This window comes from Bacillus rossius (assembly GCF_032445375.1).
Source record: "Bacillus rossius redtenbacheri isolate Brsri chromosome 4 unlocalized genomic scaffold, Brsri_v3 Brsri_v3_scf4_2, whole genome shotgun sequence".
Classification (NCBI taxonomy): Eukaryota; Metazoa; Arthropoda; class Insecta; order Phasmatodea; family Bacillidae; genus Bacillus; species Bacillus rossius.
The window spans coordinates 37,419,996-37,446,086 of record NW_026962011.1 but is presented as its reverse complement, the minus strand read 5'-3'; the positions used below and the strand labels follow the sequence as shown (position 1 = coordinate 37,446,086).

General features: G+C 36.7%; 1 protein-coding gene across 1 annotated transcript in view; it reads right to left on the bottom strand.

The window, feature by feature from the left end:
* Positions 1-1,861: 1,861 nt before the first annotated feature.
* Positions 1,862-26,091, bottom strand: part of LOC134541868 (uncharacterized protein C05D11.1-like) — a 30,009-nt gene continuing 5,779 nt past the window's right edge. Inside the window, exons 6-14 of the mRNA XM_063385569.1 lie at positions 25,078-25,347; positions 24,245-24,499; positions 23,076-23,249; positions 22,320-22,556; positions 20,630-20,810; positions 16,357-16,946; positions 9,782-9,942; positions 4,239-4,391; positions 1,862-2,183 (exon numbers count right to left, since the gene is read on the bottom strand). Coding sequence (XP_063241639.1) covers positions 2,123-2,183; positions 4,239-4,391; positions 9,782-9,942; positions 16,357-16,946; positions 20,630-20,810; positions 22,320-22,556; positions 23,076-23,249; positions 24,245-24,499; positions 25,078-25,347 — 2,082 coding nt within the window. The 3' untranslated portion in view covers positions 1,862-2,122. The remainder of the gene's footprint in view (positions 2,184-4,238; positions 4,392-9,781; positions 9,943-16,356; positions 16,947-20,629; positions 20,811-22,319; positions 22,557-23,075; positions 23,250-24,244; positions 24,500-25,077; positions 25,348-26,091) is intronic.

Sequence of the window (26,091 nt, the reverse complement as noted above, 5' to 3'; positions counted from 1 at the left end):
AAAATTATGGTCCCTTCAGGTTTGTAATAATGAGGTTTGATTGTAATGGTGAAGCTCCAACTGATGCCCTGTACAATGTTGATGTTGTTTGTAGAGGCTATTTTACTAAAGAAAAGTTCAGGATAGGACAGCCATGGAGAGATGCATCAAACACAAGTATTTTATTTTCTGAAAGAAAATAACCAAACAATTTTTTAACATTTTGAGAAACAAGAGCTGTTTGCAACTACAGTAGTCTCCCGATTATCAGGGTGCGAGTTATCTGGTTTGCGAATTGACCATACCATATTTCACTTTCAGAAACCATAACAGAAATAGTTTTTGAATTTTTATTTTTGTGTGCGCACAATGGCAACCACACTTGTGTAGCATTAAATACAATGCAATGAATTAGTAATGCAACGAATTAGTGATGCAGCGAATTAGTAATGCAATGAATTAATAATGTGATGAATCAACAAACAATATTTTGCTTTTCCTCAAAAGCTATTTGCTTCTTTCATTGCATAATTATTTCCTACGAAGCCCAAGTGTTCAGCAAACTTTTACATTCCGTCATCCTGCAAGTCAACAGCAGCTCTGGAGAGAAAACCCAGAAACTTTCTGGGCTGGTTTACCTTGCGTCACCAGTGGCAAATGCACTAGTGGAAAATCATGGCAGACATGCATTTAGTAAACAGAAACGGTTGGGGGGGGAATACCTTTAAAGGGTTAAATAATCTTTCTAATAATATAAAACGTTAAGTTTATGTGTTTTAAATTCTTATTAGAACTGAAATATATTTACTAAGTCAATAACATTATTATTTTGTGACTCAGAAATGTTGGTAGTGCCTACATAGGAAAATAAAAGTTATGCCTAAGCCCTATTACGTATGTAAACAATGCAGTACATGAATTTTTAAATTTAATTTTAAGTTGTTTAATCTCCAAATGTTGTTCAACATTTATTTAAATGTACTTCAAATGTATTTAGATACATATTAGTACTGTTAATTAATTTTAATGTTAACGGGAGTAGTGTCTTGATTACAATGATAACAATCATACTTCCCTATTTGAAAAACCAATTATTTTGATTAAAATAATACTCTCTTATTGAAAAAATGTGACTAGCACTGTTTTGATTAGCGCTCTGTTTTACTGAAATGAATAAGGGCGTTACTTTGAGGGTCGGGTGTTGTGGTGTTTGTCTAGATAGTTATGATTAAAATCAGTTTTTTTTGGCATCACTTTAACCATGTTTTTCGGTTATCCATGGACCCCTTGTCACTCATTACAAATGGATAATCCGGAAGTCTACTGTTTAGTTATTATGCCCATTCTCACAAAATCTATTCCAAAATGCAGCAAAGTATCAAGTACACCTGATGAAATGTCACCAGTTATGTTTTTGCGACAACCACTAACAGCATGATTAAATAATAAGCATACAATCAGTAAGCCAGTGGGTTGGGGCCCAATACAGTGAAAGGTCTTTAACCGAGCACGCTCGCAACCATGGTGGTGCCTGAGCGATTTTGCCGGATTATTGAACGTCAATGTAGCTTCAACTGGAATACCAAGAATGAAAATGTGAAATGTAAGCAGCTGCAAGACAGGAACACTGTACTGAAGAGAAACAAAGTAATGATAAACTCTTGAGCAAACTGAAGACACTGAAAGCACAGCAATGCAACCTGGCGAGAAAGGCCTGTGCTTCGAATAGTGCTGGATTACAAAATTGCCAAACTAAAGACTGCCAGTATAGAGACATTTCACTGTATTTAGGTGTTCCTGCCACCTTCATGCTAACTGGATAACATGGTAACAAAAAAAATTAACAAAGAATACATATATATGTACACAATGAAAGAAATAATTGTAGACAAATTTTAATTTTCCTAGCCATACACATAGTAATAACAAACAAAAAAACAAAAAATAAAACAGCTGACCAGCAGGAATGGCTTACAAACACATTGCAAAAATGTCAGGTTTTTCTGCCAAACACACCATTTAGCAAAGTTAACACGGTGGAAAAGCAAAAACATAGTTCATCTCTGAAGTTCTTCTCAACCATTCTGCACACAATTTAAACACGTCACCAAACCACAACGTTATTTGCCATGGCTGCATAGTATTACCAATCACTGAGAAAACTGTCTTCTAACGAAGCATACACAGTCAGCTCCTGGCCAATCCTGAAATGAGACCATACATTACAGTTAACTCATGTGACATACCTGTACTGTGGCTAAAAGAGGCGACTCATAAACTTAAACTAAGCAATAGCATATGGATATGACATCACTGTGAGCTTTCTAATATAATACCCAGCACAATGTACAGGATGAGTACGTAGGTTCATCGCGACGAAATAGTAGGTTGAAAACATCTATACGACCTATGGCTGGTATACGTCTTTGAAGTTGGAGCTGAACATCTTTATTGTAATTAAGAGAGAATGTATTTAACATAGAACACTGAGCTTCTGGATCATGTTTAATTGAATGAAGTTATACAACCACCGTGAATTTTGTTGCTGTCGCAAAATAATTAAATTGAAATAATTGGGGGTAGTAACATGTCCCAAAGTATGTGAAAGGTGTTACCCCTAGTTAATCCAATGAAATAGTTTTGCAACAGCTACAAATTTCACGGTGGTCGTAGAACTTCATTCAACTAAACATAATACAGATGCTCAGATTTTTTTTTTTAAATACATACTTCCTCTAATATATACAATAAAAATGTTAATCAGCTCCCAACTTCAAAAATATATACCATTCTTGGGAAGCATTTTAGACCATAGGTGTATTATGTTTTCAACTTATTTTGTCGTGATTAACCAGCTGTCAAAGTTAGTAGGTCAAATTCGGACTCATCCTTTATATGTGTATGAATGGTGAATGATTAAACTGTTTCCTATACACATTTAAAATTGTATAATTAATTGATTACTCCTTATACTGTAAATAAAACTGATTTTGTCACGAAAAAATACTCATTTCACTTAATAAAAACAAAAAAGTACCTATTTTAAGGTAGCATGTGAAAGAATTTTAGGCTAAGCCACACAAGAATTTAATCAAAAGCATAATTTATCATTTGATAATTAAACCAATTTTAACAGTTTCTGAATTAAATTTGTTTATAGCTATCTATGAATCACTGAATTCATTGCTGGACAATGAAGGAACGTTTGCAAAAAATCTGCTTCATCTATGCACTAACTTTTACTGCATTGCTTCATGCAAATTCAAATTTTTACAATGACAACATTTTACATAATACTTTTTCTTGATAAATGGAAATCCTCGTTTGTTGGACCATGCAGGGCTAAGTGTAGTTAAGGTTAAAATATTTTTGAAGTAAGCACAGCACTTTTAACCTCAGTATATTCATGCATGCGATCAAAAACGTATCACTTACAGGACATCAAACAAAAAAAAAATAACAATGGCATAAAAATATTCATAAACACTATCAACAAACAATTAGGCTAAAATAATATTTATTGTTTTATTTATTAATTTTAAGATTTAAATTACCGGTTGGCTTAAAAATGTTTGAATGAGTGTATATTTCTCTGTGGGCTGCTCCGTACCCACCAGACTCCATGTTCAGGCTCCTCTCTACAATATCACGGCCCCGCAAAAGCAAATGGCCTAAGGCCTCGCCAAATCCAGGACCACCATGGGTTGCAACGGTGTAGAAATCTATATTTACAATGGATCTACCAACATGTGAGACAGTATCAGCTCCCTCACTGCATTTATCTATTACGAAAGAAAATCAAAAACAAAATAAATATAAAAAGGTAATGATTCCAGATAATAGAAGAAATGTGTATCATAAGTGTTCATGAAATAGCTAACCTTTTATGTTGCTGCCATTCATATCCAAAAAGGTGAATAAATAAGGATTTTAAATGTAAATATACTGATTACAACATTATTTCACAAATTAAACTGTTTTGTAAAACTGAACTTGCAAATTCTAATGGCTGAAGAAAAAGATGATTACAGATTTATTTGTATGCTTACATATCTGCCAGTCTTTATTCAATCAACATATCTACAGTATCAACCAAGCAAGCAAAGACAATGTAAATAAATTTCCGTAGCATTTTTTTATTACTGGTGAAAATAACTATTAATTATGGATATGTGTCATAAAAACATAAAAAATAGCAAAATTCCATAAGTCAAGCTGAAGTGAGCCAGTCACATGCCCCAGACACTGAGTAAACTTACTCTTTGAAGCCTGCCGAGATCTCATCCAGTTTTGACGGGTGGCACACAATGGTTGTTCTCGTTTTCTCCGGAGTGAACAATGGAGTGACGTGATCACGACCCACAGCTTCCAGGTCTTCGATGGCTGTATTCGCTATCAATTGCACTAAACGCCTGTCAGACATAACTGACGAGTTAACCACAACTAATGCAACAAAAAAATTATATTTAATACTGAAGAGTAACACACTTTTAATTTAATACAGAACTATTTTACTATATGGTTAAAACTACAAAGTAACGTTAACATTAAGGCTGGAAAAAGGTCCAAAATTAGACTCCCATCACAAATTTAGTTTTTACAGTAACAATTTTGGATAAATAATGCCATAAAAAATGACTTGAGTGTATTGTTTGTACTTAGATTTTCCACTGTGGTCTTTAAGGTGTATACATGTAGTTTAATAAGATATGCATTCTTTAGTAGTGAATAAATACATACCAGCCTTCCTGCTCTAGGGGCCAAAAAAATTAGCTTCATGCTATTAATGGCATTTTATTGGATAATTTACAATTTAGATGCTAATTTTGCTAATTTACATTATAAATGCTTTTATTTTTCAATTAAATTAGTTTAAAATGGCAATCAACTGTAAAACTTTTTTTAAATAAAATGCCATATCACTGCTAAATATTCTTTCACATTTTTTAAATTGTCAAATCATTTCACATGTAGGAAGAAACAACCCAGTCATGTAGACTTTGGTTACCTGACTTACCTTAAGTTGTGATGAGAGGGGCAGGAGAGGGATGCACATATCTGACATGACTTTAAAATATAAATACAAATCAATCCAGTTGATTTGTGTATTTGTCTATTAATTAAACCTGCAACTTAATGTTTACTAGCATATTGCACTACCTATTTGGCAAAAGAAAAAAAAACTAGTAGAGTTAATTTTCTGTTTGTTTACATTTTTTTTCATAGTAGGGTTATAGTTCACAAGGTGATTTAGAGCACATCGCTTTAATGGTGTTAATAACGGTACTTCCAGGAGAAGCTAGCGGTTTTTTTTAGGGAAACATTTTAAAAATTTTGAAGAGTATTTTTTTGTATATGTACTAATTAATTTAATTAACTAAACCACACAATTTTCTGTAACTTAAAATGCCTTTACAACTACTGAGTTTTCCAGAATCCAGTGGAAATAAAAAAAACTAATTTTAAAAAATCGTAAATTTGTATAATTGATACAGTCAAACCTCTCTGAAACGACCCCTCACGGTTCCCAGGAATAGGGTCTTAATAGAGGGGGGTCGTAATAGATGTTTTCCGAAATTTTCAGTTCATTTCACCCCCCCCCCTTCCCCTCCTATATTTTCAAACCGCTACTCGCTAAGAAACCAACCGTACAATGGCAGGATGCTGTCACTCACAATGCTAGATGGTTGCTTTAAACCCACTTCAACCTTCATGACAAGTCCATCGCCCTACAGGCCACATCTGAAGAAAATATGTCAAGAGACAGTTTATTTTTACTGGTTAGTTTACATGTACGTTTTCAGCTTGCCGTAGTTAAATACACTAGAACCCCGATGTCATGAACCCCGGATTTAACGAAGCAGTGATTTTATGAATACATTCTCGGGAACCGTCAAAAAATTGGACATTTTGACCAAAATGTGAAAATCAGAAAAAAATTAAAAACAAAATGAAATGAAAGTTCATTAAAATCTGTTAATTTTAACACACAGCGTATTTTTGTGTCGGCTTTAATACTTCCAATAATGTTCATGTAAGAATAACAAAAAAATAATGGGACATTTCCTTTAAAAATATGGCAGCTGTAGGTTCTGCAATGCGAGTGGGCGCACACGAAGCTCGCCCGGCTGGCTGGCGGCAGCGGCTTCATGACTCATAAGCTCACCCCTCCCTCCCCTCGTTAACATTCTTCAAGGCTAGCTCATCCCTCCCACACACAAACCATCTAGTGTCCTCCCTTATAACACTCAACTTCGCTCCCCTTTGAAAAACCTTCAGTGAGAAAATGCTCATTTCACCCTCCCTTCTCCCGTAAAATTGGGCTATTATGAATGGGGTACTAAAGTGGTGAGGGAGGGGTAAGATCGTTGTAAATATTTTCGGACCCCTCCCTCCTCACCAAACACGCCCAAAAAAAAGTATGGCAAGGAATTTACAAGCTTTCAAACTGAAATATAAATGTATTTTAATAGCAAGGGTTCTATGAAAAGAAATATACCAAATAAAATCAAGCTGCTGTCACCAAAGCAAGCATAAAACGGCCCAATGCGTGGTCGCTTCGTTATTGCTCACGCGAGAGGCGAGAGTGGATGTTAGAAGAAAGATAAATGTGGGGGAGACAGAAGGCAGCCAGTGTGTTTCCTGCGTGGGGAATAAGTGGCATAGCCTTTTTTTTTATGCCGGGTGAAGCGACCTTTTTCTGTCAACCCACGGGAAAAGATAATTGCTTGAGGCGGGCGTGCATCCATTCGGTCGCTGTGTATATTTACTAGAAAAAAATAACATCTCAATTCATAACAAGATTCCTTATAACTAGGGATGGGACGAATCCACATTTTGGTCGAATCCGAATCCTTGTTCGAATCCTCAGTGTTTGTCATCGAATCTCGAATCCCAGTCCCACACTAAACTTCACCACATGTTATTAAAAAAAATCACACATTTATTTTAAAAAATTACATAGGACTATGTATTAAAAAAAATCACATGTGTATTTATAAAATTGTAAAATAAGTGCATAGTGTATACACCTGATATAAAATAGAGACAAAAAACCTCAAAAACCACACACATAAGTTTGCATCTGTCTAATTCTATGTTAAATTGATCCTTCCTATGTTTTCAATAAAATACATTTGTATAACAGACACCATTTAAAAAAATTACATTTTTTCTGCAATGTTATGTTATTGAAGGTTGGAAATGATCGAGTAGTTATGCTAATTGACAAAATGCAGCGTAGTTTATCTTATGTTTGTGCTATTTCCGTTACCTTTATAATACAGTTTAGGTATACAATTTTCTAGAGCTGGGCGAACCTCAGTTATCTGGTTTCGAACCGAACCGAACCGAATCGAACCATAGCAAAAAAATTTTGAACCAAGCCGAACCGAACCTCATACAGAAATAATTGTTTTGAATTAAAATGAACTGACCACCAGCATTTTGGTCTTTAACTGAATGGTAAGAAAGAAAGGTTCTCCAGCCATATGTAAAATTAAAACAATATATAGCTTAGCTTTATTAAAACATTGCAAAACATTTTATAAGTAAAGTTTATGCAATAAATAATGAAGGAAAGAAAACAGTTTAGAGAAAATCATTTTTCATTTAATTTCTTTAGATATATATACTTTTAATTCATGAAGAAATTCCATCTAAATTCAAAAAGACTATCTTCCTTTTTCAGTGTACACTAACATTCATTTAAAAAAATATAAGATTATAAAGATGACGAACATTCAGCATAAGGCCACAACATATTTTTGTGGTAGACATAATCTAACATTTTTAAAAAGTAAAACTTTTTAATAGGACATTAAAAAAAAGTCGAATGTGAATTAAGTTACCTATCCACATTACAAAACCCGCTGACTGCAGTTGCTGTTTTCTTGGAAGAATGCTGCTCGTCAGAAGAAAATTTAGACATTTTTTGGGGTGGTTCTGGGTCATCTGGGTCGTCATTATCTTTTCTCTATTTGGAAAACTTAAACGACGTAAGTCCTGCTAGTCGCAAATCACCTCAAGAACAATAATATTGTAAACGTAACGTAAGTCAGTGTGGTTATAAAAATTTGCGTCGGAAAAAAGAAAACACGAGAAATAATGATGGCTGCCGCAACTACGCTAGTCAACTTAGTACCGTACTGTAAAATTTACTGGACCAGTACTTTTAATACACAAGATTAAATTAATATTTTCAGTACCTGACTGTTATAACCAAAAAGTCCAAAGAAAATAAATACATTTCAGTAATTTAAAATACGTAATTTACGTAATCATTTCCTACCGCATTTGTCTTGTGTTAACTTGATCACGTTAGTTTTGCCGAAATACGAGAGTTCTCGTACATGCGCTTTAGTTTAACGTATGGGGTACGCAATCTTTGGTGATTTTACAACACTTCTCGTACACGCACTATAGTTAAAGGTATAATATACAATACCTTTGGCATTTGTACGATAGTTTATATTACGTAGTACGAGAAATGCATACAAAATTCTCTAAAGTAAACAAAAAACAAAGCGCGCCTATATGAAAAAAATGCTGCGAGTTATGCGACGATTAATAACTTTTTTTTATTATTTTGTCTGCGCTTGAAACTGTTGAGGCGACGATTATGCGATAAAAGTCGGAATATTACAAGTAATGGAATTTTGTTGTGCTGTTTTGTGAATGGTCTCAAATGGGGGTTAGAAAATTATAAAAACGTAATTTTTTTTTAAACTAACGTTCGGTTTTTCGAATATATTTTAAGAGGTTTCGAACCGAACGTAAGGATTCGGTTCGGTTTGAAATTTTCAAACTTCGCCCAGCACTACAATTTTAAAGTACTACCTAAAACTCTTAAAAACCCACCTCGAATCCCACCTCGAATCCCACCTCGGATCCTACGAATCCTCGAATCCATAGGATTCGGTATATTCGACGAATCCAAGATTCGAAAATCCCATCCCTACTTATAACCTACACGTATTGCCGGATGTTTTCAACCTGATCCATGCAAGTTCTTTAGCCACGTTTTGAATGAAAACAACTGGCGGGCCAGTGTTGTGCCCTGTTTTGCGGACACATAAAGCTTTTATCAATTTGCTGACATTTTTAATATATTTTTACTCTCGTTAAAATGAAGCAGATAACGTGATTGTTAACAAGTACAAGCAGCATCCGAGATCGGCCGCAGCGTACGGTACGGGGAGAGGGTGAGCAAGGGCGAGCGAGCGGCCGACTACCATGTTCACATGCTGCGGCCGGAGGGTTTTTCCTGCATTGAAGGGACCTGGAATGGGGGTTGTCAAGCTCTGACAGCGGTCGACAGGAAGTGGTATCTATTTTTAGATATGCGCTGCCTACAGCAGTACAGTACTGGGCAAGAGAAACCCAGTGACACGCTACTCACCACAAGAAACTTATTTTCTGTCCGATTTTCTTCCGATTTTCGGCAATGTTTTCACGGTTCCTCGAAATCGGGTTGTAATAGAGAGGTGGTCGCAATGGGGTCGCAACAAAAAAGTATTACTGTAGTTATGATGTTGTTATGATTTACTTATTCACTCAACACAAATGATTAACTCGATGGAGACACACATAAACTTTAATATAACGCTATTAATTATTCTCTAAAATTTCCGCAATTACTCGAGCTTGACTCAATTTTTAAGAACTAGGCTAAAAATTTATGAAGCTAGGACTCAACTCCACTCTATTCAAGGTATTATTACTGAACTCTGCATGACTCTAACAGAAAATTTCCAGACTCGTCCATCTCTAGTTTTTTTCATACTTAATCACTTCCACTCACCTGTTGTAGCCCTGATCGACTCCTTTAAAGTAGGACAGGAGGGACTGCGTGACCAAATCGCCCACACTCTTTTCTCGCTCGATGATCTCAAATATCAGCGAGCTTCTGGCCGACTCAAACAGCGTCAGTTCCCACTTGGCTCCCGCCACCAGCTGTCCATTCTACAAACACAACCACTGCTACCAAAAAACATACTGTACCTAGTAACTTAAAAAAGAACACAATTATAAATCAAGTGAAATTACATTAATACATAGTTACCTTAACGTTACTTTTAGAGATGGAGAGGTTACTTAAAAATATTATCGTAGATTTAATATTTCAACATTTAAAAACAAAAATTCAAGCCTATATAATACTAATAAACTAGAATTCTTGTGTGTGTGGCATATAGACACACAAACACATATATCCACATTGACATCTTGGATGCAAATTTGTAGTCTGATAAAATGATTTTACCCAATTTTTTCTTCATAAACTTAGCTTTATAACTTTGCATCAACAGTTGTTAGCTTTTAAATTAGCAACTCAAGTTGTAGTTTTTAAATTAGATATTCAAAAACAGATGACGCTCACATACAACAGCAATACAATTTTATTGTGTGATTGTGTTAAGCCATCAATGTGTCATGTTAGCTTGGTGTTTCTTTGATTATCGAACACTCAAATTTAGAACAAAATTCCTTATTACTATCAACATTTCAGACACGCCAGCATACAAATTGAAATTTTAAAAAAAAAAAAGGCGTCCATAATATTGTTGTATAATTTGGACGTATCAGAAGGTCTATGTAACAGTGTAAGACTCATTGTGACAAGTCTGTGTAATAACTAGGGACCCCAGAAAATGGTAAATAAAACTGGCTCATTTTGGTGTAAAAAAATGACAAAAGCGGTGCAAATAATCGGTGTAAAAATAAGCAAGCGGTGCAAAAAATCGGTGTTAAAATAAGCAATCGGTAGAGACCCCCAAAAAATGGTGAAAAAATTATGCCATTGGCAGTGTAAAAAAAACCTCATAGCGGATAGGCACTACAAAGTAGCAGACTCTGCCTTACATCGGCCCACTTTGCCTGTCATTTCATCACACAAGAATACAATCTGTTTGTCTTCTACAGCGTGCCTTACTGCTTCCTTATTTGCCTGGCCAATTTTTGGGACATAAGTTTCTCCTGATGGCAAATCCCCTGCACCTAAAATGTATATATAACTTACAATATACTTATAAATAGGTAGCATTTATATGGTTATTGCTGAAAATATTAATGGGCTAATTTACTCAAAACAATTCTAAGCCAAGCCAAACCTTTTCAAGATTACTGCTGGATTACAGAGTCAAACCATCAATAGGATGCAATCCATCCTATTTATGTGTTTGTTAATCTGAGGTACTTGCATATTTATTTGAAGTAAAGGTAAATTGGGCCTAAAGGTAAGTTAATTGATAATATTGATGGCCTACATATGCTTATGAACTTTTATTAGAGGGGGAAAACATTTCTAAATAAATAAGGCTAACCTTCAAAATGTGTATTAAACCATTCCCTCATAGTTAGATGACCAGCATTTTCCAAAGGAATGTTAACTTACAGCATCATATTAACAAAATCAGAAACAAATTCTTGTTTTCTGCACTCTCAAGCTTGTTTTCACGCTGTCGCCTATCGAGATTTGTTTAGACACGGTAGAATTTGCTTGACAAAATAATTGTCTTTTCTGTTTTGTTTTGTGTGTGTCATTTGCCACATGCTTTTTGCACGTGTTTTTAATTGTGTTCCCAATCAACCCGCACATTGCATAACTTGCACATCACAATTTTGTCCCGCTGGTCAAAAATATAAAATCCAACCGATTTCATTTCTTTTGCGATCAAACATTGTCGAAGTTTTCGGCATCTTAGCCATAAATTCAATTGTATCACAAAACTTACAAAATGTGGACGGTATTTGTAAACACTCATAGATATGTACACGCAAAAATGACTGCCATCTTAGCTCAATGCGATTAAATTAGGTTAGAAAAATCGACACCAGTGCGCCTTGCGGCAGAAACGACCATTATTCAAAACATGAAAACTGTGGACAGTCAATTTTGTTATGTTGGTAGTGCGTACATATCGATTGTTGACATATGTTACATTTTGTTTTCATTTGCGATGGCAATATTTACTGCTTGTAAACAGAGTAATAAAAATACGTGGATTTCAGTTACGTGTTTAAACGAAGATAATATCGCGGCACTAGTCTTTCAGTCTATGTTTATTTCACGCCTATGTTTATGATGGCGTAAATAAATAGAACTTGCGACATAAGGACATTATTTTGTGCGAAAAAGCGTGAATTTCGCGTGAAAATGTGTGAATTTCGTGCGAAAATTCGTGAATTTCGCGACTATGTCGAAATCAAAGGAAATTCGCAAAATTCGTTTAAAGTATCAAATTTTCGTGTTATTTCGTGAATTTCGCTTTTCACCATTTTTCGGGGTCTCTAGTAATAACATAATAAAGGCAAAAAAATTGTTACTGGTGAACAATCCGGCAAAGAAATAGAATATACGTACGTAGAATCACACTTGAATTATCAAAAGGTCCACTGGGATGTACCATGCAGCGATACCAATTTCCAGTAAGATCTGCATCGCCATGACAGTACACGAATCTCAAGGCCAAACTTTTAAATTAATTGGAGCGGACTTAAGATCATCAGTTTTTATGCATGGCATGTTGTATTCAGCATTTTCCCGAGTAAAGCGACCAAATAAATTAAAAGTGAAAATCCTCGACATACCCACAACATAGTATGGAAGGAAGTTATTAGGTTTTAAGGTCAAAAACTTATAGTTAATGATAACTGTGAAGTGAAAATGAATAAAAACCACAATATACAGTAGAATCTCGTTATAAAGTACATCAATAAAGCCTCAACTTTCATACTTAGTAATGAAAGTACTTTATTCTGAAAGTCTATATATTTACCTTTAAAATTTAGTATTTTTGATTTTTTAAAAATATAGTAGTAGGGGATCAAATGTTACATTAGCTTGGAAGCAAATATTTGTAAAACAACATGAATAAAAAAAAAATTACTGAACTTAATACAGTAGCCAAAATTCTAGGCCTACATGTACTTAATATATGTTGAACACAAAATGAAAAATGGGTTAAACTATTTTGCAGATATATACATTTATGGAGATAGAATTCCTTTGTTATATCCTAGGCAACGTCTCTTGCGACCAGCAGATAAAGACGACTGTTCGTACAGTTTAATAATTTTTTCCTTTTATTATTGTTGACAGTGCAGGACATTCCAATCTTAATGGCAACACAAAGCGTGTCGGCCATGTTGTGACACCAAACAGTTAAAAACAACCTGCATAAATTAACATTATTGGATTTTCTATTTCGTATATAAGTTAAAATATAATTTTTATTTAACGTTTGTATCTGCGTTAATTAAAACTTTTAAAACGTGCTCTACAAATAACAAAAACATGGCGCAGCTAATAACAATTGTCTTGAAGAGAGGCGAACAGCAATCGATTGCTTAGATCGTCTGGTGCACTAAAGTGTGTGATCCATGGAGGAGGAAGAATGGCGCGTTATACTGTACTATGAGTCTATGAATCGTTGAGACAGTGTTTGTTTACGTTTGAACGATTCTTGAAAAAGATAAAAATTACCTAATCATAATGTACATTTATATTAAAGAACCCCTGCGCATACACATTAACAATTATGTATGTAAAATTTTCCTGATAACCGGAAAAGAATGGTCGTTGTATTGAAAGGTAGGATACGTTTTTAATGTTAAAGTGAAATATTTTTACATTGTTTACATTAGTGTTTTGAGCGGGAATTTTAATCATACGTTGAACTGAAAGATAAGTTATTCTGAAGTATGTTGTAACGGAATTTCACCGTAGTTGATTATTTGAAATAAAGTGTTGAACTATGAGCATTGGTGATTTTTTTTATTCAACCAATTGCAGTTCTTATGTAGGGAGGTATGAGGTATATTGAGGATTGCAAAATATTCATAGGTATAACATATAATGTCTACATATGTAATCTATCTAACCTTATATCCAATGGTTGGAATACTAGGTAGAGTTATAAGTACTCTACCTATTTAGATTACAGCATAAAACATTAAATTTTAATTGCTGGTATAAATAAATACAAACATTTTTTTTATAAATATAAAAAAACCTACATCTCTCATATCTCAGAAATCACTAATAATTTGGATGAAATTTTATATTTAGTAAAATGTTTGCTATTCTTTTTATCTTAAATTAATATATATCTTCCCTGAAGAACTATAAATTTAAAAACAATCAAACAAACACACTGAACAAAGCTCAGTCTCCCAGGTACTGAAATATATAATAAGTACTGCTTATTAGTAATATAGTTAATTGAGGCCAGTAGATACATAATATATCACATTTTAAATAAATATATAAAATAAAACATACAATATTGAAATTGTAATGACGTAAAATCTCTATAAAGTGAACTAATTTATAATTAAAACCTCCAATAACAAACTTTTTTGAACTCCATGATAAAACTGCACACACACAACACACACAACAAAGTAACAGACGTATTACCACAAATGCCTTATAGAAATCAAGATCAATGTTCTTTGAGATGTGCAAACCATAAGCCCAAGTAATAAATAAATATGTAACTAAATGAATACAAAAAAGTTTTTAATTAGTGGTGCACCGATATGACTTTACCGATTACCGATTCGATTACCGATTGTGAGAGCAATAATCGGCAGATACCGATTCAGTTACCGATTATAGTGAACAAATTTTTTTTAAGTGTAATAATGCACACAAAAATTTTTCCCATGCAAATTTAATATCAAGATTAGGTAAAATTGAGAATACAGTTATAATTACAGTATAAAATATAAAATACACTATTAAGTTATTGCAAAGTGTAAATTAAATTATCGTCCATCTATATTTGTTATTGTAAAAACTTCAACTACAGTCTAATAATATTTATTGTAATTTACAATGGGTAAGTTTTTGTTGCGGAAAACTAGCATTATTATCGACTATCACATAAGGTTCCATCGAGAAATTACAGTTTAACAATGTAAACATGTTGCTTTATTTAGTTCACTTGAGGTTATAGAAAAAATGTTTCCACACTTCACTTTTTTTATCCCTACTCGCCATCTCACTATAATTATATAAAAATGACTCAAAACCAATTCTAGCACATGTGATTTTATTTATGTTGACTGAATATATAAAATTATAAATACTTTTTCAATTTTCACGTCACATACAAATAACACAACGGATAATGTTACCAAAGACTCCCATAACGAGTTTGTAAAACGCAGTGATAAACTCTAGAAGGTATCGGGATCACGATTTTGAACCGTTACTACGACTCGGAAAAAATCGATTGTCATAGAATCCACTGCAACTGCTTGTGGTATTTTGATTGCGTGCCATCTATTTTACGTCTCTGGCTATAGGTAATGTACAAGGCCACTAAACAAATAACAGAACAAAAGACGAAACGTAAATATACACGTGTAGGATAAATGTATTTTTTATTTTCGAGGCAATGAGATTTATTAAACTTAACGAAATATCTGCACTCATGATATGACGGAATTAGATGAATTTTGTAATATATACAAATATTACCGTATTTCGTCCTAAAATGTGTAACAAAATATTACACGGTAAAAACCTACTTAATTATGCCGGGACGTAGATAATCGGCAAAGTAATCGTTAAGATAATCCCCGATTACGATTAATCGGCAAAGTACCCATGATCGCCGATTACGATTCATCGGTATCCGCATCGGTGCACCACTATTTTTAATCAATTTACATACCAAGCCCTCAACTTTAATTTACAAAGCACAAATTATAAGCTCAGCAAAAAAAGGTTTGTAGGCAGCTCCCTGAACGTTCTGCCTTCGTTGCTGAAGACGACACCATGTGCTTTAAATTTTATAGTTTTAACTTTTTTTCTCTCATGAAAATTTCAAAAGAACTTGCACGTTTACAAATTTATTTTTGTCTCAACTATCTCATGTAACTAATTGAGGCACATGCCGTGGATTGACACCATGAAGGCTTTATCGGACAACAAAAAAATGTACAAACTATCACTCAAACAAGAATGTAGATACTGGACCACATTCTTAATTGATACTGCAGACACAAGTGTGTGTGTTTAATTTTTGTAACATTATTTCATTGTTATCTGAAATGTTTAAATACTTCACTGCTAATAAGTACAAAGTGAAAACAAAGCTAACTAAAAACTAGCCGATATTAGTTACAAGATACCAAGACAAGTGTAAATACTTTTTACATTTTCAAAAAAAGAAAATTAGAAGGAAAGATTTTTTTCTTCCCAAAAAAAATGTATTTTTGGTGGATTTGACAGAATCTTAAATTTTCTAAAATTTGCAATCACAGAATATTCTAAGTTATAATCCCTTAAGCAATATTAATACTAAACCTTCTTTTCCACCAAATACAGAGGCTGACAACGCGAAAGTGGAACCCAGCACTCACCACTAACTTGCTGGCCTCCTTGAAGGCCTGCACGCAGTTGGTGGCCCGGTAGAAGGTCATGTACAGCAGGCCCTCGTTGGGCTTGGGCACGATGCTGTAGCCGTAGGACAGCCCCATGCCGCGGATCTGCCGCCACATGGGGCCCTCGAGCTGCGTCAGGTACTGCAGGAACACCAGCAGCGGGGCTAGGCTGGGGTGAGAGAAGTCCCGCAGGCTCTCCGTGGCCTGGCAGAGGTACGAGGACTCGACGCAGCCCAGGCCGACGGCGCAGTGGCGGGGCGCGGGGTCCCCTCCCGGGGGCACCAGCAGGGTCCAGTCGGGGACGGCCGGCAGGAGCGCCCTCGTCCCGGGGGCCCGCCCCTCCGGGAGCAGGCCCCGCCAGGGCCCTGGGAGGTCCGGCCGCCCCGCCGCCAGGGAGTCCACGTCGGCGGCCAGGTGCACCGCCATGCCGGAGGGCTCCGTCACCACCTGGCGCACCGCCTCCAGCTCCGCCAGCACCGCCTGCGCCGTCTCGGGGTCGTCCAGCCGCTCCATCAGGCCCGTCAGGAACTTGTGCTGCCTCAGCATCGAGGCGTTGTAGTGGTTGCTCTCTGCAACAGTCGCGCCTGGTGAGGACTCATCCCGTCACAAGCGTTCAAACTTGTGGACAAGTTTCTTACACCTGTACGTTTAGCAATCTTTTAATACTGTGGACACAAAGTAAGAAAACCAAAGCTGAAATATGAACATATGTTACGCAGTTTCGCACTGCGTAACTATACGACTACCAGACAGCGCCCCTGGCTATCTGATAGATTCCACCCGCAGCACAGGGGCGCGCAATGTTCAATTTCTGCGCGCCGGACGGCAATGCATCGGGGCCGCTCGGGCCGCTTCGACTCCGCCCGGCTTCGCGGGCTTCGTTCGGAACAACCAACGATGACGTACTTCCGCCGGCGGGTATCCAGACTGTTCCTCGGTCGGGGCCCGGAGGACTATATAAACCGGCCCAGCCAACGCTTCAGCAGGCAGTCTCCGACTGGCCCAGCAGCATGAACCTGCAGTGACTACGATCTACACCACCGGCATCCTCCGTCACGCTGCCCGACGACGTGCCGACCGCTTCAGGAAGAAAACGGTAAGAGACGCCGTCAGAATCTAAATCCGTAAGGGACTCTGAAAAATGTTCAACCCAGTAGAAATATTACAAGTCCACGAAGGACTTAGAATAAATTCAAGCCGAATTAGTTTGGGCTTAGAATTTTCGCAGAGTGAGGAAACAGAAAATTTGCCTCGTCTGTAGAATGAAGGGAACTGTCTCGTGAAGGTTACGGGATAAGTAAATGTTTGACTGGTGTTGAAAGTAAAACGGCAGTGGGGCAGTGTGGCAAGAGATGGAGGAGAGGTCGAGCACCGCATAATGTAAAGTGTATCAACTTGCAATACGTTGAGGCTTACCGTAACATAACCAACGTAGTTTTACGCAACGGATTCGACTGAACTGTTATAAGTTCCCGGACTACACAATCAATGTAACGAGCACTCCTGTGTGAACTTCAGTACGCAGCTACTTCGTAGAACGACTGACGAGGCGAGTAAAGATAAAGACTGCTCGCCGCAATATTGGCGGGGCTCCACGGCATACCGCTGTCAATAATCAGGAGACTTTTGAATACGACTCGCTGACTACAAGTGTGTGTAAGAACGTAAACATTTTAAGTGTCATAAATTTGGTATTGAGACTTACACCAGAAACACTGTTTAAGAACTTTAAAGAATCAGACCACGATGAGAGAGAATGTATTTCGAGTTTAATCAATATTTCTTTATTATCTGGGTAAACTAGTTACAGATAATATTTAACTGTACTATAAGCGATTTCATGTCAGTTCTCCTTAATTATTTTCTTTTACCTTTCTTATTCTCTAATTGTAATTTGATATGTTTGGCAAATGTTAAATTCATGTTAGTTATTTAACGTAATATTGAATGTGCCAAAAACCAAATGATTTGATGTTCATATTTTCTGCTAATATAATTTGCTGTTTGCTTTATAATAAGTAGGGATGGGTTGAGAACACATTTTTATCGATTCCGATACCGGTACGATTCCTAAATTTCGATTCTCGATTCCGAGTCATTCCAGTTTTCGATTCCTGGTAATTCTGGTCACATAATTAAAACTACTTAAGAATTTAATGCATTACATAATGATAATAACATGTATAAAGGATAATTATAAACTTAGGATTAAATGTTGAGGGTTTTTTTTTTCAATTACCAGTGAAGAAGCATCTTCACATAAAGTTTGTTTGCTAGTAAGTACTAGGCTGTGCACAAAGAAGTTCAACATTTAGACAGGGTTCTTTAACAGGCGATAACGCCGATAACATAACATCTTTTTTCAAAATGGGTTCAAAGGTAGCACTACTTTTTTCTGTGGTACCTTTTGACTTAGTTGGTGACAGTGCTGTAAACAAAAGTTTGTTTTTCTTCAAAGACTATTTTTTCTGGTAGTAATGTGTGCCGGGATTTCAAATGCTTCATTTAATTATTTGTAGATTTGTAAGTACGGCTCCGTGAAATTTGCGCACTACCATGATTACAAATTGCATATTTGTCATTTTCACTATTGATGCGAAAATGTTCCCAAACTTTAGACATGTTGATACAATATCAGACCATTCGCATCGTAATTTGAAACGACAGTCTGCGAACATTTTTTTACTAACTAACTAGCAAAACACTTGAAAATAGTTTTAGCAAAACAATATTTGTGCCAAATAAATAGCATAAATGCGCAACAATTCACAGTAACCTCAATAGCACGACGGTGAATTACGCCGCCGTAATTCACCGTCGTGCTATTGAGGTTACTGTGAATTGTTGCGCATTTATGCTATTTATTTGGCACAAATATTGTTTTGCTAAAACTATTTTCAAGTGTTTTTCTAGTAATTATTACGGTTTTCCTTTGCAAGAAATAAACACGAGCCTCTGCTGGCGGTATGGCCAGAGAATTCTTTAAAATCGATTGTTGCTTTCATTATACAATTTGTCCCGTACGCAACGAATCGATACGTTTCGACTTGACTTTATATTTTATGGCCACCAGAGATTTTGTGGAGGCCATCATCCTTGAATGGCTCACAACTAAAATGGTGACGACACGTGATGTGATCTCGTTTCATAACCGTCACTTTCTTCACAAAAAACAATGGACTTTTCTTAACTGCAAATAAAATTAATAAGTCTTTTTACAATTTATTTACGTCTAATACATGAGTGAGGAATAATGTTCTTCGATCGTGGAGTTTTAATTAGAGGTTAAACATGCCCGGTAACATTGTTTTTATTTATTTTTATTCGTATAAAATTAATATTTAATACTAATGAGCATTATTAGGAATTTAATGCGCATACGGCAGGTAAGATATATTAAAATAAGTAAGTAAAGTTCAGACGAAAATATATTACTACTGTATTTTCTTAACTTAACCGATTCCTAACCTACCTTGCCCTTTTTTAGTACCCGATACTGAGTACCCAAATTTTTTAATAATCGGTGGTATCGAGGAATCGGAGAATCGAATCGACCCATCCCTAATAATAAGGCGTTAATTTAATGTGTGTGAAATATATATATGATCCAATATTGTTAATTATATTTTTCTGTTTACAGACATTGTGTGCACTTGCTGTAATCTTCAAAATAAGAAATCAGAAGGTTGTCATATCTGAGCATGCGTGTATTGAAGGATGTGATGTTATTACAAGTTTTGTTAATAAAAGCACTTTTGTTTCACGAACTTTAGAACCACTTTCTGAGATTCTCCCCTTGTCCTCCCACCCTTCCGGACTGGAGGTAACACATACACACACAAACTCCCAAGTTTATTCTTGTAAAAAAAACACAATAAAGTGCTTTGGAAAGCAAAGGGGTAACAGGAAATAGTCACAAATGCAGTTTTTCGCCATCTCCTGCTGCCAGGATGTTATTTTATTTAAAGTGCATTTTTTCTACAAGTGCCTACCTTAAAGTACTTAGTAATGTTAATTTTCTACTTTAAATCAGAAGTATAATGCTGCACAAACTTTGGAAATTAAAATCACAGGTATTTCTATAACTCTGTAAACATAAAAGAAAACAATAGGAGAAGATCTCCCAGCCCAGGATAATGAACTCTTTAACAAAAAAATGATATATTATTTAAAGAACACTTTATCTCTATTGTAAGACTTGATTTTACTATGAGCAGCTGTACATTTAAAAAAAATTTTCAAGAAGACACACCTTTCGTGAAAATGAGACCTTTCATCAGGTCGGCAACCACCATGTTGCCTTTCCTCTTGACCTGGGCGACGTCATTGGCGATCTTGGCTGCGATGACGCGCACTCTTTCGGTTGTGAACTGCGTCTGGTACAGCAGCTCTCGTATCCACGAGATGCAACGCTCGTATTTCGCAGGTTCCACCTGCCAAGCAAACAACAACACAACACTTCTCATTCCAGATGCAGGAAGTTCACGTCCGAGGGACTTGATTGAACCGTGTACATATTTTCACAAACCAGACAATGTATATATCCACAGATACTCACGTTAATGCTAAAACATATGTAGAGCATCTAAAACCAGCTCCCGTGAATATATTTTCAAATTAAAAACACAAAATAAAAATTCAGATATCACTACTTATCTATGTTACATATCACAGTCACCCAGAAAAACAAGAGACCTAAAAGAGAGATATCAATATTAATCTGCAAACATGTTCTCAACAGTATCAGCATCAACATCTTACTGCTGCTCACTGCTAACATGTAACATGTGCTTGGTTTTATAGAAGTAACTAACAAGAAAAAGTGGTTTGCCACATTTTATTATCTGGGGAAGAAAGTGGGTGAAAAAATAAAATAAAATATACCAAAAAGGGGGTTTAAAATGTGTAAAAAATTGTCCTGTCGTTGTAGCGCCTAAGAACTTCTCTTTTGCCATTATACATCCAAATCTAACAAGACCCATATTTTTGAGCGACCCTTACCATGAAAATGTTAGTATTTTATGCCCAAAATTACCGAAGCAACATTCCCAGAGGTACAGGTAAATACGGTATTTAGAGACGTCATCTTGTGAGCCTCAAATTCGACTTAACTTGACAAACCTGAACTTGCTGGTCCCTAATTTTAGTTTTGTATGGTGTATGACATACTATCAATAGAACAACAAGATTTTCGTTAGTCCAATTTTGTTTTTTAAAATAGAGGATTTTGGTGTAACTGTTTTTAATTTATAAAAGCTGTTTTGCAATACTTACTCTACTAAATTAGGGGTAAAATTTTATGCTGCATTTTTACGGTAAAAATAATTAATAAATTGATCTCAAACAGATACATTAAGGGCAATGAAAATTTAATTAAGCACGCATCAAGGTTTAAAGTTGATTCAATAGGAAGTGCACAATGAAGCAAATTAAAATTTTTTTTTATCGACGCCTTTGGTACAGTTATTTTTTGTCCCGAAATAATCACATTTCTTTAATTTCAAACATTAAGAGATTCCTTTTTTTTCATGATTGGAATGGAGCTTTGATTATATGTTAAGTACTTTATTCTGTGATATAACTTGTATTTCAAAGCTTCATGGTGTAGTAACTTGCACTTCAATGTTATGCTGTGTTGGGTGTTATTTTGGTTGTATTGTGATAAGTAGAGACCTGCAAAATTTGCGGATTCAATGACCTCCAGGATAGACTCGGGAAAATGCCACCTGTTCATCGGCTGCTGACTTGCGAGTCGTCTCGACCGAGTGTCCGTGATTCGACAACTCTTTGAGCGAGGGTCTCTGATCGTCCCTCGTTATTCCGGATCAACAGTGAACCAATTGCAGATTCAGCGCAGAGGTATAATTATTTGAATTGTAGCATGCCACGAAATAAACCCGCGAATTTTCTGCAGGTCTCTGGTGACAAGCGACGGCGGGCACCTGCAGCAGGAGGCAGGCGGTGGAGCAGTAGGGGCCGCAGTGGAAGCGCGAGGCGCTCTCGAGCCCCAGGCGCACGGAGGTGGAGATGGTGTCCGTCTCCAGCTCGGCGACCACCTCCTCGTAGGGCACCAGCCGGCCGTCGCGCAGCACAGGCAGCTCCAGGAGGCACTCCAGCAGCAGGGGCAGGTAGGCCCTCTGTGCCGCCGCCACCCGGCTCGTGTCCATCAGCACAAACACCTGCGAGCACTTGCGCCCTCAGCGACGACCAACACCCTGTTCCGCGGCATTCCGGGCGAAACAACCGTCACCATTCCGTCAGTCGAAATGTTTCGTGTTGGCTATTTCAATATTTCCGAATTTTATAACCATCATCGTTACGCATTACACAATACCATTAGTGAGATCATTTTAAGTATTTTTAAATGATTCTTTTCTTTCGGTGTTCACACTTTTTTTTAAAATTTGAATTCACGTTTCATAATACGTCAAGAGATTGACTTTTAGGTTTAAATTTTAAATTTAATGATTAAGTTAAAGTTTAAATTGCTGTTTTAAAAATATAGGATTTTGAATAGTTCCATATTTACCTAAAAGAAAAAACAAAAAAGGAGAAAGCAAAATAAGACGAGATTACCAAAGTCTAAATGGCCCATGCCAAAATATTTAAGGCCAATTATTTTATATTTCATGACTAAATGTGAAACCTTGAAAAAAAAAATAAAAAAATTGGGGGGAATAACATGCAAATATACTCACATACACAAAATTGGTGCGTAAGTTGTCGAGGTGCATCCGAACTGGGACATCAGCCAACGGAAATTTTGGGTGCTGCTCAGCTGAGTCTGTAGTGAAGCTCTGTATTGAGTGGAAGTTGATTGACTCGATCCCAGGGATTGGCACGGATGTTAACATCTCATCTGGCATGGGTTTCTGAAACCAGGTAGTCAAAGATGCAGCATACTAGCATACAAAATAAAGTTTATGCATGTTGATGTATAAGTTGATCAACACCAAAAAATTATCTTAAGTTAATTCAATCACTTTGACATCATCAATTTTCAAAAATTTGCCAGGATTGAACAATCTAGGCATGTTTCCACAGTGATTTTTAATGAAAAATAAAACCTAAGTTTCTAAAACAGTTGTGTCTACCGCTTGAGGTGATGGTTACCATAATAGTCTGGAGGTAAAATTTGATAGCATCACTTCTGTCGGCGACTGTCGAAAATGAACTTGACGAAACACTTAAACAGTTTGAAGCATGTGCTTCACTTCGCCGTCAGCATGGGCCAGCAATCCTTCCCTCTTTCCCTCCTTCCCCTCCTTCCCCTCCACCCGTCCGGTTGTAGTAGCTTTCCTCCTCCACTTTCCCTCTCCTTCCCCTTAGTTTCTCCTCTCCGCCACTGCATCAGCGCCATCTATGTTGGCTATTTAAGCTCCTGTTTCCCGGGTCTCAGGGGCCACTCTACTCTATTCATTAGGTACTAGCGGGCTACCTATGCTTGTGGTCATGCTTGGTCGTCCAGCTGTGGTGTACACGTCTACATTACACTAGGTCAGTATGGGCGATGTTGCCCTTAACTTCATGTCGCTATCCGGCAACACTAGCGTAACCTGCTATCAGTCCCTTCCCTGTTCGACCTAGTTCTGTTGTATTTTTTTCAAAAAAAGATGATGGTAACATCAACACATTGTAAAACAAAAGGTATTACTTAAAAAAAGAATGCACAGACAGAGTGGTTTGCTGGCAGAAGCCATAGCTCCGTGAAGGTGTAACACTAGATGACTATCGCAATACATATAATAATAACAATAATAATAAAAAAATAAAACAGAATATCTTTTGCGTAACGGATCATTTCCAGGAATCTGACCTGTATGTTAACGGAGGTGTTACTAACAGGCGACTGGACGGCGCCGCTCACCTCGTTCTCGAACATGGCTGCCTTGAGGCGGTCGGCCTGGGCACGCAGGCCGTCCTGGCCCAGGCGGCGACGCTGCTCCTCCACCCGCCGCCGCTCGCTCTCCGCCATGTCCAGCTGCTCCTTCAGACTGGGCGCCCCTCGCACCGTCACCCGGGGGGCCTCCACCAGGTACGTGCGCACCAGCTGTGCCCAGAACTGCTCCGGCTCCGTCTCCATCCTGCGCAGGTCCTCCACCGGGTTCAGGCGGCGGTCCATCTGCGAGAAGTAGCGTGCACTCGTGTTGACCGTGGACAGTACCTTGTAGCCTCACAGCTGGGGGCAAGATTACACTGGGAATACACCACGTAACATCAAAATTCAAGTTAACACACCACAAAGCACAGAAATACAATTAAAATTAAAAAAAAAAAAAATATTAGCATTTTCAATCAAAACGTAACTCTCATCACAAACACAGCACTCAAATATTAAATTCAAAGAAAGTAATTTGTTCGGTATTGTGTTTGTACCACATTTTATGCAATATATTAATGTTGAAAAAACTTGGGTGTGTTTGACATACTATTTAATATATCTTTTGTTTAATGTGTTATAATGGTGTCAATGTTTTGAAGCATAAACAGAAGAATATATGATTTACAAGTAATGTTTCTTTAGGGAACGGACTTTAATAAATGGCTTAAAATGCTGAAAAATTTAAAAAGGACAAATATATACGAGAGATTTAGAGTTATTAGTTGAAAATTTAGAAAATAAGTACAAAAACAATTAAATGGTAGTAACACTTTCTAAATAATGATGTGTGTGATGAGAGGCGTGGCTCGCCAACTCACGTCCTCCTTGGAGCTGCCGAACAGCATGTCACCGATGGCCATGAAGGCGACGCTGTCGTGGGGGGAGTTCTCGAGGTGGCTGAGCGTCTCCAGGATGTGGCGGTGGATCACGGCGCGCATGCGCTTCATGTCGAACCGCTCCCGGCCGTCGGCGAGGCCCTCAAGCACGGCGGTCAGCCGGCCCTTCACGTCGCCCAGCTTGGCCACCGGCACGTTCTCGAACATCAGGTACAGCATGCTCTCCGAGTTCTCCGCCAGCGAGTAGCACACCTGCGGCCCGGGTCGCACTGGCCTAGCACACTCGCGTCAGGTCCGCAGCCGTTTGCACAACACTTGAGAGTCTAGTTGAAATGAAACTTCGAAAATGGCCCTCATTGTTTAGTTTATCAACAGTCAGTTTGTTACTTATCGACAAAATGGTCAGCAAAATCATGATTACAATAACTCTTACGTTAGAAAATTAAAATTATCATCAACACTGTTACAAATACAAACCACTGTGATAAGAAAAAGTGACCAGTGAGTGCTTACAAAGTTACTATAAATGCTAGGGGTCTATATTTGAAAAATATTAAATAACCATAAACCATTTAATATAAGATTTTTTTTATATAGATTTAATTACTCGTTACTAATAGTAAAGATACAGAAAGTGTGATTCATTCACAAAAAATTTAATTGAAAATAGTATAACATGAAGCCAAGAATATACTATGTGAAATTTGGATATGATTTCCGCAAATAGCAATTTTTACATGCAACAAATAATCTGTAATGGTGATAAAATAAATTATTAAAAAAATGCTCTATATACATGTATATCATCAGTTGGATCAATGAAACAAAATTCAAACTTGAAACTCTTCTGGTTTAGGAACATATTGCCACATTTATCAATTTCTTTAATTTTACACCAAACTTTTACGGTTCCATACATCATTTTATCTTTATCTTGTGTTTTGTATCATTTGCATTAATTTTTCTTGGAATTCTTGTAAAATTTGAAGGATAAAA